At 34.6% G+C, this 18412-nt stretch overlaps 2 protein-coding genes across 2 annotated transcripts in view; one reads left to right on the forward strand and one right to left on the reverse strand.

Moving 5' to 3' along the window:
- LOC105700414 (retinol dehydrogenase 14) lies at nucleotides 1–17319 on the forward strand. Its single transcript, XM_012426238.2, has 5 exons — nucleotides 1–72; nucleotides 11237–11510; nucleotides 14532–14771; nucleotides 16346–16728; nucleotides 17114–17319. Exons 2-5 carry the CDS (start codon nucleotides 11240–11242, stop codon nucleotides 17216–17218), a joined length of 999 nt encoding a protein of 332 aa, XP_012281661.1. The 5' UTR covers nucleotides 1–72; nucleotides 11237–11239; the 3' UTR covers nucleotides 17219–17319.
- The window catches only part of LOC105700413 (esterase E4), a 10751-nt gene continuing 9626 nt past the window's right edge, over nucleotides 17288–18412 (reverse strand). The window contains exons 7-8 of the mRNA XM_012426236.2: nucleotides 18209–18356; nucleotides 17288–17769 (exon numbers count right to left, since the gene is read on the reverse strand). Of these exons, the coding sequence (XP_012281659.1) occupies nucleotides 17453–17769; nucleotides 18209–18356 (465 nt within the window). The 3' untranslated portion in view covers nucleotides 17288–17452. The remainder of the gene's footprint in view (nucleotides 17770–18208; nucleotides 18357–18412) is intronic.

Raw genomic sequence — 18412 nt, forward strand, 5'->3', positions numbered from 1 at the left:
TACGAGCATATCAAGGAAGAGGTACAAGCATAAGAATCATCTACATGAGAATCCGAACGTAGCCGAAAGACAGTAAGTTCGTATTAAATTTCCTTCAATTGTAGTGAAATTTAATCAATCGATATGCTTATACTACAGCTCATATATTTTTGGCGCTGCCACTTGACTGCGATGACGATAACTTATTTAACTACTTTTACATTTATTTATTACTATATTCAATTACTAATTTATTTATTATTCCTTTTACTAGTTTATTAAGCCTTGACGTTTGCTGAAATGACGATTTCATATTCCTTGATATAATGTCTCTTGATTGCGTCGCAACGACGACACCACATTTAACTCGTTTTTTTATTTATTTATTGGTTTAGTCATTTAATAAATTATTTATTACGATTTTATGATTACAAACCGACAATTTTATTCAATAATTTGGCTCTTTATTAAATTTAGAATTTCTTCCAAATGTACCCAAATATTTATGTATTAAACATTTGTTTATGAACGGCATTGTTTTCATAGCGAACATAAATGACTCATTATTATACACAAGCGGCATTATGTTCATAGGAAAGGCATACATACTTGTATACATAACTTGTTTCATTTTATTTAAGTAGTTTTTATGTAGGACTACATTTTAATGCGTAATGACAGGAAAGTGAGTTTGGTTTCAGAGGAATAGTGCTACTTTCATGTAATTTCTCTCGAGTTAAGAAATATATGTCGCGTGAATTAAGAAGTTATGGTCATATATTAATAATGATAAAAGAAATAGTGTACAAGCTGAAAGAAGCTGTAAATTGTGTTGATAAATGCCGTCTAAAATTAAAAGGAAATTGGTACGTATTAACGGTAAAAAATGTTTGGAGGAATGTAATGATTCTGATAATCGGTAAAATGAATGAAGTGCATATAAAGCAAGCGCATAAATTTTATACGACAACTTCCTAAGAGGAGATTCTCATGTAACAAGGTCAGCAAGGAAGAAATTAGGTAGAAACGAGTTCATGAATTTTTTTGATTAAAAAACCTATGGTAAAACAGGTTTCGGAGACCCATCTTCAATAACCTCGACCTTGACATATGTTGTCAAGGTCACCTCCTCTAGGTTTCAGCGGTCGCTTGGTGTTTGTTAAAAAGTGATGAACAAAATAATTTTGATGAAGTGAACGTACACTTCCGTTACCGAGTATACATTTAAAGTCTCAGAACATACGACAGCAAATCATGTATGCAATTTTGTGAATCCTAGAAGTGAAGTTCATATGCAAAATCTACAAAGAATATGGAGAAAACATGCCAAGAAATACTCCTCGTTATGGTATCTACGATCATCATTTTATGCATTATCTTGCTAAATACTTATTTAAAGGAAGGTATTTCGGCGAACGTATTTACGCTTTCTTTAAAATTATTAGCTCAATATATTCATTAGAATATAATCAAATAATAAAATATGATTAAGTGAATTAGAATTTGATGTAACTATTAACCTAATCTACCCCAAATCAGCTCAAACTAAATCGTTTTAACACTTTACCAACCGGAAGCCTATTAATCGGTTTTGCGATACCCGTGATCGCCATTTACTTCCAAATTCGCCGGTCGGTAAAGTGTTAAAATAGGCGAGGATATTAATGTATGTTTAACTTTATGTATCGTATTTCTAATGTTTGGAATGATTTAGTTTAAGTTAGTTTGGGTTAGGTTAGGTTAACAATTTGAAACCGGTCGCCGCGAGGCAGCCGGTCAGCAGTTAACTGTAGCAATATGAGAATCTTGAAATATATATTCAAGAACGAGAAACTAATAAAGAAACAACGAGCGACGGCTAAAACTTTGTGAAGGTCACTCAGGAGTGTGACCTTGACAACATACGTCAAGGTCGAGATCATCGGGGTTTGGTTCCCTAAACCCCAGTTTTACTCAAATTTATTATATTACTATTAATGACATTTGAATCCATTTCTTTCATACAATGAGGCGTTATTAACGTTTCTCGAAACAGGATATAATTATTTCAGCCATTTTTGGCAGTACAGCCGATGTTCTCATGCAGAGTAACGCCTGTCACAATCATCGCGATGCCAACAATAAAATATTATCATTAACCTAAATAGTTTATGTTGGAATTATACCTATTTCAAAAAAGATAAGAGTAAAATTGAAAAACTTCTAGCTCTTGACGTCAAAATGACCCTTTGCAACAAAAAATCAATATTATATTGCTGATAAAAATGTTATAAATAAAGGATACAATTGAAATGAGAGGTATAATTTTAGAAGTAATGTACCCACAAACACACTTCCGTGTAAAATACTTCGCCGAGTACTGGAATGCCATGAAACTCGCATACCAAAAATGTGTATTAGATACCCATTAAATACGGTTATGTAACAATAATATCACCATTACGTAACGTTTGTGACATGTTATGTAACATGCGTATGACACATAAGTAAGATTTGTATTAATATTTTCTACGTAGCGATAACACATGGTTATAAAACAAAGAATGTAACGTATGCATAACATATCGGTAACATGTTATATGTTATGTTAATATTATATAACTGCAATGCGTACAAGTTTGTAACAATATTACCGAATGGTAATAATACGACGTTATATGATATTAATGTATCTTTTGAATAACATTCGTTATATATCGTGTTATTCCAGTGTTATGTAACAGTAACATAATGTGTTTGGTGGGTATATATATACATTTAAATACATTTATTATGCACTTCTAAGTAAAAATATGATTTTATAACATTTTGAATGACTTTTCAATTGTGTAATTACTTACGGGTTTTTTTAAAAACAAGTTTACAAGTTGAGTCTTGGGTTCAAATCCCGACAATTGCAACAAAAGATTTCTGTGCCAAGAACAGCAGGATTTGTCTGCATAATTGCATTAACAAGTTCTCAAACAGACTGTATGAATGTTATTGCAATTTGCTATCGTTAGAAAGTTATGACATAAATGTATATAATGCAATATCGATACAACTAAAGTATTTGTTTGGACGGGTCCACTAGAAATCATTAAATTAAAAGAGTAGATTGATGTCAAAATTGTGAAATGACAATACCAGTAAAGTACTGTACTAAAAGTATCAATGTTAATACAATTTGGTATGAATAAGAAATAACAATTAACTGTACAATCTAATATAAATACAAGCAGGGTGTCTGTTTGGAAGGATCGGTACTAGAAATCATCAAACTAAAAATGTCAATAAATGTTAAAACTATAAAAAAACGGTACCAGTAAAGTATAAAACTAAAAATATCAATTGGAAGAAAATTTTAAATACGGAACCATATCAAATATCAGTAGTCTCTCTAATTTGAATAGTTCTTATAGTAATAATTAATCTGCAAATGTCAATGTCAACAATTTATCCTGACAATTTGACGAAAACATCTCGAATTAAATAATTAACCTACCATTTTTATGCATGTCTAACCTGCAATAATGTCATGAATGTCTAATCTGCAATAATATCATGAATCTTTAATCTCAAACTGTCATTGATGTTTAGTAACCTGAAAAGTATTCATTGGTCACGATACAGAGGAAACGGCATTTACGCTTAACCTATTCCCTGCCAGGAAAATTTTGAGCTAGCTTGGTATATACGCTTACTACGAGATATTTTCTAGCTGCCAATGAATGGGTTAACCTATGAATGTGGTCGATGTTTATCAATCTATCGCGATGTAGAGGAAACGGTACTTCATGGCCGGAGTTCCGCTGAGTGCGTTGCGTGCCACACAGCGCGGCGCGTCAATACGTCGAAGATGAAAACCAATTATAACTACACGGAAGTGATGCACGAGGTTGAGGTTGATTTTCCTGATTGGTTTTTTGTTCTCGACTGATTGACGCGCCGAACTCGGTGCGATATTCAACGCACTCATTGGGATTCCAGCCCTATGTAGAGTTCGAAAATTCTCGGTAACATTAAATTGGAGAAGGTAACTGTGAAACATACCGTAAGTTACCGGGAACATTGAGAATTTAAGAGAAAATTTTGTTATTTATACTTTAGGTTTCTTCGTTAAAGGTTCGTTCGCTAAAGAGTAATAACTACCATTAGAAAATATTGATTGTAGGGTCGTATTTACCTCCAGCTAAAAATATTCACGTATGTACAACTTCACGGAAAATTCCATGCGATTTCTTTCAAACGAACTGATATTTCATTCTGCGACGAAGCGAATGGGAGGTTTTGATTGGCTACGGAGAACATACAACGGAAATTCCCCTCTACGATCTTTCTCTATAGCTAATCGAAACCTCTCGTTCGCTCTGTTGAAAAATTCAAATTCTCATAATTTCTCAATAAAAAAGGCTTTGGAGAAGTTACCGGGAATTTCTCTTCGTTTCTGACGTAACTCACTGGATTTAGAACTCTAGCCCTATGGCGAGTCTACCGTGGCGCCACTTGCGGCAACTCTATAGAACTTGGAAAGAATGCGGGTAGAAGACGATGAGAATCATGTTAAGGTGAAGTGAAACACGTCGAGGAACTTGATCGACGTCGATAAAGAAGGTTTTTCTAAATGCCTACGTTGCCGATGTTCATTTTTATATTGACAGCTGTGTCGAATTATATTGGGTATTGTACCAAATGGCGTACTCCACCTGTCGTTTTCGTACAATAAATATCAAGAAATCGAAGTAAAACTCTATAAATCCTCTGGATTCGTGCTTTCTGGGGCCCTAATTGACTGCAGAGGGACCCCCTGCGCCATCTGTGATTTCCAGGTCAATTAAATTTTCACTCCGAGATCTCGTATTCCCATCGTTTTAGCATAGAAACGCATACAACACTTTTCTTGCCCCTATCCCGTTCAAATGTGAGTTTATCGACTATCAAAGTGTTCTAAATTGTCGTAAAATTGTCCTGACCCTTTCAATTCTCATATCAGAGCCTTCGATAATTGTATACTGATCGAAATATGAGAGATCGACGCCATTTTGGTTCTGGTCTGGGCTGAGTTAAAAAATTGTTTTCAAAAATCCAAATTTTTCAATGTGTCAGAACAATTCATAGATGATCAGGAGTGATGTGTCAAAGTTTCGGACAATTTGATCTAATACCCTTAAAAAAAGTGTTGTATTCAAATCGACTGATTTGAAAGGGGTTTCACTTCACCTTAAGAAAGCGAAACGTAAACTTGAATATTTTTAGATTGGCATAGCATATAACAGATGACTGTACAAAACCTAAAGAAAGTACAGGCTTTATAAAACGGAACGTACTTTCATTATGCCAAACATGTATCTATGATAAATTCTCTTAATTGAGAAATAAATATTTAAATGTATTTGACGCGAAACTCTACCCAGTTTTCTGATCTTGGGGATTGTTCACGTCTATTACATGTATTATTTTCTTTATACAGATGCTGCAAAGAATATACCGAACATTCAGAAATTTCAGTGAGAGACGCTTTCGAAACCATCGGAATAAAAGAGATTTTTATTATATATAAAACCGATATATAAATAATAGTCTTCATTATAACGTGAAATTAATTTTGATTAAATTAACCTGAAGAACAATAATAATTCTTGTAACAATCCAATGTGTATCTAATATACATATGTAGGTATAATATATTAACTAATTGTATATCAACTATTGTTTTTAATAGAGACCAGACATAAAAAGTAGTCAACTGTCACAAGTAATTAATCATACACTAATTCATCATAACTACCATTCTGACACATGCGTTTACCGTCTTTTATGTATACATTTTATAACAATAATTATGGTTAGTTGATATTTTATGTATAATTATGAATTATTTAATTAAAATAGAGGGGGGGTATGTAATGGAGGAGGTGAGGGAGGAATGGAAAATCAGGGTATGATGTAAATATGACATTGCTCAATGTTTTCGTTTTCGCCACACCATCATTCAAACATGAGCTGCAGACGCTGCAAATTATTTTTCAGTAATGCGTGAGATAAATTTACCTGTGCATATAGATACAAAAATTGAACATTGCATGTACTGAAGGTGATTTGAAATGGTCAGCCTATATATATGTATATTATACACATATAATATATCTGTGAGGTTCAATCGTTCGTGAAACTTTTTTTCCAATTCTGTGTAACGATTCGTTTCAAAGTTTACCACGTGGATATGGAGATTTTAGGGTAGGTCTTAAAACTCATTAAATCTAAGTTAAATAATTTTTTTTTTTCATTTATCATGGACTAAATCTAAAATGACGTCGTCCGTGTACCTTTTTGATGTTTTATGCTTTTTGAAGCCTTAAAATCGAAAATAAAGAATTTCAGGACGTAGCTCGAACAATTTAGAACACCATAGAAACGGAATATTACAGAGTCAGATGGGAAAATATAGAAAATTCTTTCCCGAACAATTACAAAAGTATGCTGGCTTCACCAGTGGATAACACGTGTCTTCAGAGTAAAAATTTAGTTGCAGCTAAACGGCACAGATGACGCCGTTGGTCCATTAGAGTATCAAATACCGTGAACCCACGGGATTTCGACAGTTTTACTTCGATTTCTTTATAATTATTCTACTGAAAAGATATAAGACGCGCTTCATTTTGTATAACTCTTAACGTAGAGTATAACAGACGTTAACATAAATATAAATGTCGATAACGTGACGCGCCAGCGTATATTACCACTGGAGTATTCAAAATTGCATTACCACCAAAAAGGGTATCGATGGATTTCAGTTTATTGACGTTAATTAAGTTGCTTAGTGCCTTTCATATCACCTTCAGGTTTAAAAATTGTAATTATATGAAACTAGCATGCCCCGTCGCGATTTTGCTCGCGATATGTGTAAGTAGAAATTCGTAAAAACACATTTTACCCCTTTTCACCTTCTTAGTAGTTGAATTTCGAAAAATCCCTTCTTACTGAGCATCTATGTTACAAAAAGAATACCTTCCAAATATCATGTTTGGGCTGGACAATGACAAATCAGTCAGTGAGAAAGTGGTATTTGACTTTTATATATACAAAGAACATAAAAGAGGTCGATTAAATAAAATAATCCAATTACGCGTTCATGATTTTCGTTGTTTATCTTTGGACTTTATGATCGGATCATGATGAAACTTACATGGGACCACCTTGAAAATACCCTCTTTAAAACAAAAAAAGAATTATTAAAATCGATGAACCTTGGGAAAAGTTATGTAACATACATAAAAATGTATGATTCGAATTAAGAATCTCCTTCTATTTCGAAGTCGGTTAAGAAGTATCCGAGTTTTCGTATACAGATCTTTTGACATTTGTAGATATACCGGAAATAATTCTCACAGATGCGATTGCAAATTGGTAAACAAAGAGGTTAGAAAATCTTATATTTATACATTAAAATTCCGAACAGAATTGTGCAGGAAATGTTTAAATATTGTATCTTGAAAAAACATCGATTGCATGTAAACTAGGTATATTTCGAACAAATATTTTTAACAGTGTATGTATCACACAACACTTAAACTATAGATCACCCTAAATGGCGCTACAATCGTTTTAAACTCTTAAGGAACTTTCATTACGTTTAAGCATACCGGAGTAACAGAGAAAAACGCAATACAAACGTAACGTATAAAAAAGAAATGATATATTTTTACGACTAATATTTGTTCTGCGCCTACGTGTTTAATGGAAGCGCAATAACAAGTACTTGCAGAACGTACTAGCTCTCCCGGTTCACAGTCTCAAGTTTCCATTACAGTAACACGCGTATATCCAGTTTTTGCACTCGTATTTCTCGACGAACTCTTCCACGACGTGGATTGCCTTGAACTTAGAAATCTTGCAGTAAGTATGACGAATGTAACTCACACAGCAAAATCACGACACGCGTGAGAATAACTGATACAACTTTCTTTGTAAATTTCTCGGAGAGAATTTCTCGGTCAAGCTGATTCATCAATCATCTACTTCTAAATTTTCCTTCTACCACGTACAGACTTAGGTTATTAGGCGCTGATTAATACGACTTTCTTATTTACGTTGTTTCTCATTTCATGCATAATACATTAAAGGATCTAATTCCATGCAGAGTACATTAAAATTGCATCAAACATTCATTAAATTCAACATTAGAATAATGCGAGCTGATAACATAAGCAAATAATCAGGGCCGTTCTGAATACAGATTCCTGCACTCTTCGAGAGCCTTCGACGGTTCTCGTCCATGCTAAGCAGCCGTCATCGAGCGCGAGTTGACGTCATCAGGCCCCTGCTTCTGGGAAATGGGACTATGGGCGTGATTTCGGGAAAATTTTACTTAGCATACCGAGAATTTCGGAACAAATTCTTCCAATTTGGCTAGGATTCCACGAATTCTGCAACGGATTTTGGATTTTTCCTTGCGCTCGAGATAGTTCAACCTAGCAGACAAATGGCGCCACCGGAAGAGAATTTGTAGGGTTGGCGGGTATATTCCCCCACTATTATTATTAGGAAAGCAATGATCCACACAGTTAGGTTGATAATTTAGTACTTTTAATATTACAAAAGTGAGGACGTGGGCCTCCGCACGAGCGCGAGAGCCAGGCACACGGTTGGACGCGGTTAATAGCGATCGTGCTCTGACGGTCTTTTCCGTCGGAGTGGTGGGATTAGAGTTCTAAATCCAGTAAGTTACGTCAGAAACGAAGAGAAATTCCCGGTAACTTATCGGTAATTTCTCCAAAGCCTTTTTTATCGAGAAATTATGAGAATTTGAATTTTTCAACAGATCGAACGAGAGGTTTCGATTAGCTATAGAGAAACATCGTAGAGGGGAATTTCCGTTGTACGTTCTCCGTAGCCAATCAAAACCTTCCATTCGCTTCGTCGCAGAATGAAATATTAGTTAATTTGAAACAAATCGCATGGAATTTTCCGTGAAGTTGTAGATACGTGAATATTTTTAGCTGGAGGTAAATACGACCCTTTAATCAATATTTTCTAATAGTAATTATTACTCTATAGTTTGAACTTTGAAGTTGATTGAAAAAAAAAAGTTATTTAAACGAAGAAACCTAAAGTATAAATAACAAAATTAACGTTTTCTTAAATTCTCAATGTTCCCGGTAACTTACGGGATGTTTGACAGTTACCTTCTCCAATTTAATGTTACCGAGAATTTTCGAACTCTAGGTGGGGTTGGTAATGCGCACGCGGGGTAACGCGGGTTGCACCGGACAGAACGCACCCCGCTCGTCGCGCCCCACGCCCCTGGTGGCCGATGGCCGGACTTCGTCTGGGGCCCGCCACAAATTCCTGTCAGTACTAATTCCTTGCGTACGCACACTTCACGAACCAACTCGAGCAACGTTTTCGCAACCCTCTCTCCCCTCGTCCCCTCGGGACGGTAACACATCCCTGGAACGTTTTAGAATGTTCAATGGGGCTGAATTTCCAGTTGCGCATTGCGCATGTGCTAAAAGTTTCTACAACATTCGACAGGGCCGAAATTTCAGTAGTGGCAACATTACGCATGCGCACAAAGATTCTCGAATACTCAGCTTCTCGTTACATTATGTTAATCCGGTCACAAAACAACTGAATTCAATTATTATACCCCAAATACAAACAATCCTTCCGCTCAGGTTCATTCGGATCTTCTATTAGCTAACGAATTAAAACATCGAATTTTTTAAACTATATAATTCATATTGTTAAAAAACTACCCAGATCCGTTACGATGTATGAGATACAAAAAGTATATCACTTCGGGATCATTAATACCTTTACTAAAGTATTAAAATACGGAATCTATACCATCAAAAATATATACAATTTTTTAAACATTTTTGGCGTGCCTCGTAATAATATATCAATAAATTACCTTACAGGTGTTGAAACTTTACTATGTCAATGTCACCAAATATTCGACTTTTTATCAGCGGGCACTTTATGATATATTCATATCATTGTTGGCCTCCTTCTTTCAATGTACTGTAAAAACATAAAGCCCATATTGCTTTCAGAAAATTATCGTTTTCGTCTTATTTTTAAAAGTTGCGGCGCGCCAATAATATTTAAAAAATTTGTTGTATTTTTTATGTCTACTTCTGTTTTAATACTTTAGTTTAGAAAAGGTATTAATCAACCAGAAACGATATACTTTTTGTATTTGATACATCGCAACGGATCTCGATAGCTTTTTTAACAATTTGAATCGTATAGCTTTATAATTTGTGTTTTAATTCTTTAGCTAATAAAAGATCCGAATGAACCTGAGAAGCAAGATTGTTTGTATTTGATGTATAATAATTGATATATCAGTTGTTATATGAATAACATAATGTAACCGAAATTATGATCAGAAAGAACTATTGACGGGTACATGTATATATTTGTCGAAGTTTTTTTTACACTTAAAGAAGGTGTTTTTGATTTCGAAATTAATATACATGTACGTTACGTATACTGTACATTTAGTGATGCCTGCGTTGTTTGACATGTTGTTTTCGTAATTATTTCTAGCATACTGTTTAAGGTGAAATGAAACACGTGAGGAACTTAATCGACGTCGATAAAGAAGATTTTTCTAAATGCCTACGTTGCCGACGTTCGTTTTTATATTGACAACTGTGTCAAATTATATTGGGTATTGTATCAAATGGCATACTCCACCTGTCATTTTCGTACAATAATTATAAAGAAATCGAAGTAAAACTCCAGAAATCTTCATGGTTTCTGGGGCCCTAATTGACTACAGAGGGACCCCCTGCGCCATCTGTGATTTCCAGGTCAATTAATTTTTCACTCCGAGATCTCGTATTAGCATCGTTTTGGCATAGAAGCGCATACAACACTTTTTTTGCCTCTATCTCGTTCAAATGCGAGTTTATCGATCACCAGAGTGTTCTAAATTGTCGTAAAATTATCTTGATCCTTTCGATTCTCATATCAGAGCCTTCGATAATTGTATATTGATCGAAATATGAGAGCTCGACGCCATTTTGGTTCTGGTCTGGGCTGTTAAAAAATTTGTTTGAAAAATACAAATTTTGAATGTATCAGGACATTTCTTAGATGATCAGGAGTGATGTGTCCAAGTTTCGGACAGTTTGGTCTAATGCCCTTAAAAAAAGTGTTGTATCAACTGATTTGAAGGGTGTTTCACTTCACCTTAAGCATTTTGTATCGCATTTCATTGGTATATGATAACAATGAGACATGATGTCATTTTGTGCATTTGCAGATCATGATCCTGAGCATCATTTCTTGCCCTACGCTGTGCTTTCTTGCAGCAGGTGTCGCAATAGGTGGGGCACTTCTTCTGTTGATAGCACTTCGATTGTACGTTTATCTGACATTGGGAGTCTGCAAAAGCACAGCGAAAATGAATGGAAAAACTGTAATTATAACTGGATGTACTTCCGGCATCGGTAAAGAAACCACCAAGGATATGGCTGAAAGAGGAGCCAGGGTGATTATGGCGTGTCGAAATTTGGAAACAGCAAATCAGTTGAAAGGTACATTTTGATTTTACAGTTAAGACAAAGAAATAACACGCTTCAGTATTAGATTGTGAATGGTCATTGAAAAGAACCATTAAAATTTGCATGACATTTCAAAATATTTCTTTTCTTATCTAGTTCAAGTTTATAAAGAAAAGAAAATAAACGGAATGAAAAATGTTAACAGTAAATTATTTCCTTGCGAGATTACACGCGTTAGGTTAATTTGGAGAAAATAAAAGAAATTTGCTATTAATAGGTGTTACTGATAGAGTTATTTGAAGTAAAAAATGTGCCACCTTTTAACATAAGTAATAATTTAAGATTACCTTAATACATGATAATTACCATGATATATGACAGTTGCCAGTATCCCATTATATGAATGCTACATGAAAAAAGAGTTTAGTTGCAATTTAGTGGCATAGTTAAAATACCGTGGGAAGTAAAACCACGTAAATGATGAAATTTACCACACGGAATGGTAAATGTAATCTTGCGAATAAGTACTGCATCCGTGGTGCTTCGCCTAAAAAGTGGAGGAGCGATCACCATTTGGAATGGTAATATTAACTACATGAAGTGGTTACAATACGCACAGGAAAATGGAAAGTTTATCTGGGAGCTGTAACTACGTATTATAGAAAGGTTATGCACGTTGCAAGGTTATTCTAAACTTGCCTATGTGATTGCAGAAACAATAATTTGGCATCGTTACTTTCGACAGCGCCGCCAGGTGGCAAAACTTCTCGCAGGCGATGTAGACAGTTCATATGCATATAAGACCCGTTACTGCCCTTTACGTTAAGGGATTACACCACTTTGACCCACCCAAAAATTACGGTTTTTCAAGAATTTTTTTTAAGAATTAAAACGTTGTTATCCAAATTAAAATACAGTAATGTATTATACTACTATTAAACAACAAAATATTTTGTTGTATTTTTTTTTATTTACAAAATTGGCGACATGAAAGGCGATTTACCGGAGCGCTGCGAAAATCGATGATCGTGCGGTGGGCACGATAACTCAGTCCAGGTTTAAGCTAGATCAATGAACGAAAAAGAATTAATTTCTGTAGCCCAAAAGCTAGGGAAATACCTAGCCGTTTTCAAAAATATGCATTTTTCACAAAATGACATCGACTTGAAAGGAAAGATACGTATTTTGCCCTAAATGTCGTTAATTAATGTTGCATAAAAAACGTGAATATCAATACATTGAAAAAATAATACGTATTTCGCTAGATAAATATATCACGAATAAAATAAAAAAAGAATCAAGACGATTGATTGAAAATTGGCGGAGCTAGAGTGCCCACCGATTTTTAAAATGCAGTTTTAAGAAAAACGCGTTTAAAGTATAAACGCCTACAAATTTTTTTGATTTTTGTAAAATTTCAAAGTGGTATAACCCCTTAAGTTACAATGACCCTACCCCTTCTCGAAGAGGGAAAAAGGAAGTAATCGTCGAGAAACCACATTTCTGAGCATCAAATGATATTGTATTACTTGAGTTATAAATGTATGAGAACACTGACAGAAGTATAGCGTTGTGATCATAATAATTGGATTTTTTATATCGACGGTAAATTTTTAAATGCATATTAATGTTAATGGATATGGATATGGATATGGATATGGATAGGGATAGGGATATGGATAATGGAAATGGATATTAAATTTTAAATGCACAATGCTGGAATATCTCGTTCCTTGTACTCAGGCCCCGCGAAACGTGGAATATCCGTAAATTAATCGTATATAAATGTTTATTCAACGTATGTAAGATATAGTTATCTATGAACTTTATTTTAGATAATTTCAAAGGCTAGATGAGATAAAAACTGATAAAATGGTTTTTTTACATTATTAACATGTTTTCTAAGAATATGAACCTCATTGCGAGTAAAAATTGTAAAAATTTAAGTGTTGACAGGTGTTTGATAAAAATATCTCGATTTTCACCATTTTTTTTCTTTTATTTTGCAGTAAAAAAACCTTTAAAATTATGATATCATCCCAAATGTTGGTTCATGTTGTTCGTAATTTCATTTAAGAAACACACATTTTTTTGATTCTCGGGAATTCTAGCTCAAAAAGTTATGAACCGATCGTTATGAAAATGAAAAGTATGTTTCTTAAAAATATCTAAAGGATGTATATATATTTTTTTAGGTGGATGATAGACGATGTACACTTGCTATACTTATACACCTAATTAAGACGTTTCATTTACGTATATTCTACTTCATGGGTTGTCTGGGTAGTTACGTTGACAAAATCGTGAAGTAATCCTTACTATGTTCTTTTTACTATGTTACGCTGGTTAATCCTTTGAGGCACGGAATTTTAGAAAATAAAAAGGCCCATGTTGCACAGAAATTTTATTTCTTTTTAAATGAACAAAGTTGATTTATTTTTATTAATAAAGGAATAACATAATATAAAAACATAATAATAATTCAATTAAGTTTGTTGTTTTACGGTAGGACTCAAATAGTCCCACTGTGCATATTCACACATTAAAACATTGTTGCATTAAAACATTGTCTTGCAATAGGGTTACGATTACCACAATTGTGGGTTTCCTAACCATTCTTTTTTTCCGCGTACATTATGAGAAATCTAAACTGCGAATCGAAGCAGAAATAGGAACAATAATAAAGAATTAATCATATTCAATCTTTTTGATAGTTATAAAGAAGTTTTTGATTTCCGTTTTATCATACTGGATACGTATAGAATATAAGTATACCATTAAAATGATAATCAGGAATTTTGAGAAACTCCGATATAAACACTTTAATATTACAGTTTAAAGGTTGCATAACGTTTGACTTTAAATTTCTTTATTAATTAAATAATCAACTTTTTTTTAAATTTATTAAAGAATACTTCCCTTGGATTTTTTATGCATATGGAATATTGTTAAGGTTTGTCAGAATCTTTAGAATTCCCAGAAAAACATGAAGTAATATTTTTGTACGAACGTATTTTTGTCGGGGTTTCTGATTATGCCAATTTTTGTTTACAGATGAGCTGGCCAAGTCTACAGGAAATAATAACATCATCGTCCGTAAATTGGACTTATCATCTCTGCAATCCGTTCGAGAATTCGCTCAGCAAATAAATCGCGAAGAGAGCAGGTTGGATGTACTGATTCATAATGCTGGAACAGCGGAATCCTTCACCAGGAAAGTAACTGCAGACGGTCTAGAAATGACAATGGCTACCAACCATTATGGGCCTTTCCTCTTGACTCATCTTTTGATCGGTACGTCCAGAATAAACATTGAGCCTACATATATATTTGAACACGACAACTTCAGCTGCATGCCCATTATTTTGCTTCCTTATTATACTCTTTTTCCGACGTTTAAAAAATTGATCCTAATACTTAACTTGATATTTAATCATTTATTAATATCTTATCAATAATAAGACTACTGAACATTTCCGACTTTGTTATAGAATGAGCAAAGAACCATTTACTATAGACATTATTCCTTAACTTCTTTTTTTTTATTTATGCACATGAAATAAGAGCAACAAATGCTACACGAAATAAATTTCCTTAACACGCATTTCATTTTCTCCATTTGTGGGCATCAATACTTAACTTTTCATTTCCTTCACTAGTTATAAGCACGGTCACTGTGACATTTTAGAAGGTGAAGTGAAACTCCCCTTAATTCCGTCGATTCCAACAATACACTTTTTTTTAAGGGCATTGGATAGGACAGTCGCAGTACATCGGAAACTTTGACACATGACTCGTAAGAACCTATAAATTATCCTGACACTTTCAAAATTTGGATTTTCGAAAGAAAGTTTTTACCTTAGCCCAGACCAGAACCAAAACGGCGTCGAGCGCTCATATTTCCATCGATATACAATTATTCAAGGCTCTGATATGAGATAAGAAAGTGTCAGGAGAATTGTACGACAATTAAAACACTCGGATAATCGACAAAATCGCATTTGAAGGGGATAAAGGCAAAAAAGTGTCTTGTGCGCTGCTATTCTAAAACGATGGTAACACGAGGTCTAGGAGTGAAAATTTTAGTTGATACGGAAATCACTGATGGCGCAGAGTATCCCTCTGCAGTCAATTAGGGTGAAGTGAAACACGTCGAGGAACTTGATCGACGTCAATAAAAAAGATTTTTCTAAATGTCTACGTTACCGACGTTCGTTTTTATATTGACAGCTGTGTCGAATTACATTGCGTATTGTACCAAATGGCATACTCCACCTGTCGTTTTCGTACAATAATTATAAAGAAATCGAAGTAAAACTCCAGAAATCCCCTGAATTCATGCTTTCTGGGGCCCTAATTGACTCCAGAGGGAACCTCTGCGCCATCTGTGATTTCCAGGTCAATTAAATTTTCACTCCGAGACCTCGTATTCCCATCGTTTTAGTATAGAAGCGCATACAACACTTTTTTTACCTTTATCTCGTTCAGCTGCGAGTTTATCGATTACCAGAGTGTTCTAAATTGTCGTAAAATTGTCCTGACCCCTTCGTTTCTTATATCAGGAGCCTTCGATAATTGCATATCGATCGAGATATGAGAGCTCGACGCCATTTTGGTTCTGGCCTGGGATAAGTTAAAGAATTTTTTCCAAAAATCCAAATTTTGAATGTATCAAGACAATTCTTAGATGATCAAAGTGATTCTTAGATGTGTCAAAGTTTCGGACAGTTTGGTCTAATACCCTTTAAAAAAAGTGTTGTATTCGAATCGACTGATTTGAAGGGGTTTCACATCACCTTAAGTTACGTAACTGTTAGGTTTGGTGTTCAGTGGGATTTTTTTTATTTATTATATATGTTTTCTTACAGATTTGCTAAAACGTTCGGCTCCTAGTCGTATCGTGGTCGTAGCGTCCGAATTGTATCGCTTCGCTTCCTTGAATTTGGAAAATGTTAACCCCACAACCAAATTCCCAGCCTATCTGTACTACGTCTCGAAATATGCGAACATAGTCTTTACGTTGGAATTGGCACGTCGTTTGGAAGGCACGGGTGTCACTGCTAATTGCCTGCATCCTGGAATGATCGACAGTGGAATATGGAGAAACGTACCTGCTCCTCTGTCCTGGGGCCTGATGTTAATCATAAAAGCTTTCTTCAAGACCCCCGAACAAGGTGCTCAGACTAGTATTCATCTTGCCATCTCGGAAGAACTGTCTGGCGTGTCAGGGAAATACTTCATGGACTGTCAAGTAAGAAACTATGATTTCAATATTCAAGAAATTTCAATGTTGGCAGTTGCGAATATAAGTATAAAATCTTCGGTTTAAACGAGGTTCAGATGATTTAATTATTCCTATAAACGATAAATAATTGTAGTGTTTCTTAAACCATCTCTGAAATTCTAGATTCAAATTCCTAAGTAATATTATTGATTACTTATCTAAACGTTTGATGCTTTTCAAAGATTTTGTTTTTCTCTGTCTTGGAGAGCGAAGGTTGGCAAAATTTACATAGACCTTTGTAATAAGAAGGAGTAAAAATTTGCCGACATATAAACTTACATTAAAATACTTCTCGACATTTTGCCTCACCACATATAAATATAATTATATTGACTATCGATTTTTATTTCAGGAACATGGACTTTCCCAAGCTGTGAAAGATCCCGCAAAAGGAAAAAAGTTTTGGGAACTCAGCGAAGGTCTGGTGAAATTGCAGCCTACGGACCCAAAGATATAAAGACTATCTTGACAGGATAGAATTTCGCAGAGATTACTTCTAAATCATACTCCTTGTTTTTACTATCAATTACTTTTGTTGGAAATAAATGGTTTTTATTTGATTTTTTACAAATCTGACATCATATACCGTGCTGAGAAACTGCTGGATAACATTAATCAGAAGTCAAGAGCACATTTTGCGGAGATTCAACGGTGGTACGTCGCAAGTATGCAACTTAGAATCCCAAGACTATTAGTGTTTCGTTGATTGCGATAGTGGCTTCAAAGGGAATAGTTTTTCCCATTCTTTCATTCTATCTTCGTAGAGGCCGGACTTGATTGTCAGGTTGTCGGTGATTTGCAGATACTTTTTATTACTTGGCGTGAATACTTCCCAAACGACATCTTTGAATGTTGGGTTGTCCTTCGGTATCGGTTCTCCAGTTTTCACGAAATTTGCCCACATGGCGGTCATGCGCTCAACGGTGGGTATTTCAGGTGAGCCTTCCTCGAAGTAAGGAAAGAAGCTCACGTAGAAGAGGTACAACATGTCGTCATGATGTACAACGCCTGCAAAGATATTATATCTGAACATCATTACGTCCATTTTGACGACACACGGCAAAACGGTATTCTGTTTTTAATTTCTGTGATTCATTTAAAAATCATGATTTAACTACAAAATAAATCAATAAATTACTGATTGACTGATTAATCTTCCAATTAATTAATTCATTAATGAATTGGAATTAATGCCTTGGACGATTCATTTATCATCAAGGATTTTTCAGAGCTTGATTGATTGTTGCTTTCAGCTACCCAAGCTTCTGAGAATTATTAATTAAAAATGCTTCTAAGCTTGTCATTAACATCTGATCTCATTACTTCTGTAGGTGAAATGTGATAGCTCAATATGATCCAATGAGCTTGTCTCTTTTTACCCTACAGGTGTTTTGTGGGGAATCCTTTATACGGGAGATTTCCAATTAATTGTAGGTCTAAAACTTACCGTATGGTTTCTTAGTGTCTGGCCACGTTGCAAAACTGTAGCGTCCTTGATAAGCGAATTGATAATAGTACACTGGTTCCTTGGAAGCCGCAGCTACGAGATTAACGAGACGGTGCTCCGGGAAAATAATTATGCTGTCGGCGTACATCTAATTTGAAAAATATGAGTATTAATAAAATCAAATACATTACAATGATAATATTT

Source organism: Orussus abietinus, unplaced genomic scaffold (assembly GCF_000612105.2).
Source record: "Orussus abietinus isolate OABI.00-Male unplaced genomic scaffold, Oabi_2.0 scaffold138, whole genome shotgun sequence".
NCBI classification, from domain to species: domain Eukaryota; kingdom Metazoa; phylum Arthropoda; class Insecta; order Hymenoptera; family Orussidae; genus Orussus; species Orussus abietinus.

What these genes read in the sequence shown, in the direction of transcription:
- LOC105700414 (XM_012426238.2), top strand. Translation starts at nt 11,240, where the DNA reads ATGATCCTGAGCATCATTTCTTGCCCTACGCTGTGCTTTCTTGCAGCA. An exon ending in AACAGCAAATCAGTTGAAAG is followed by an intron (nt 11,511 to 14,531) that starts GTACATTTTGAT and finishes TTTTGTTTACAG; the next exon opens with ATGAGCTGGCCAAGTCTACA. An exon ending in AATACTTCATGGACTGTCAA is followed by an intron (nt 16,729 to 17,113) that starts GTAAGAAACTAT and finishes TTTTTATTTCAG; the next exon opens with GAACATGGACTTTCCCAAGC.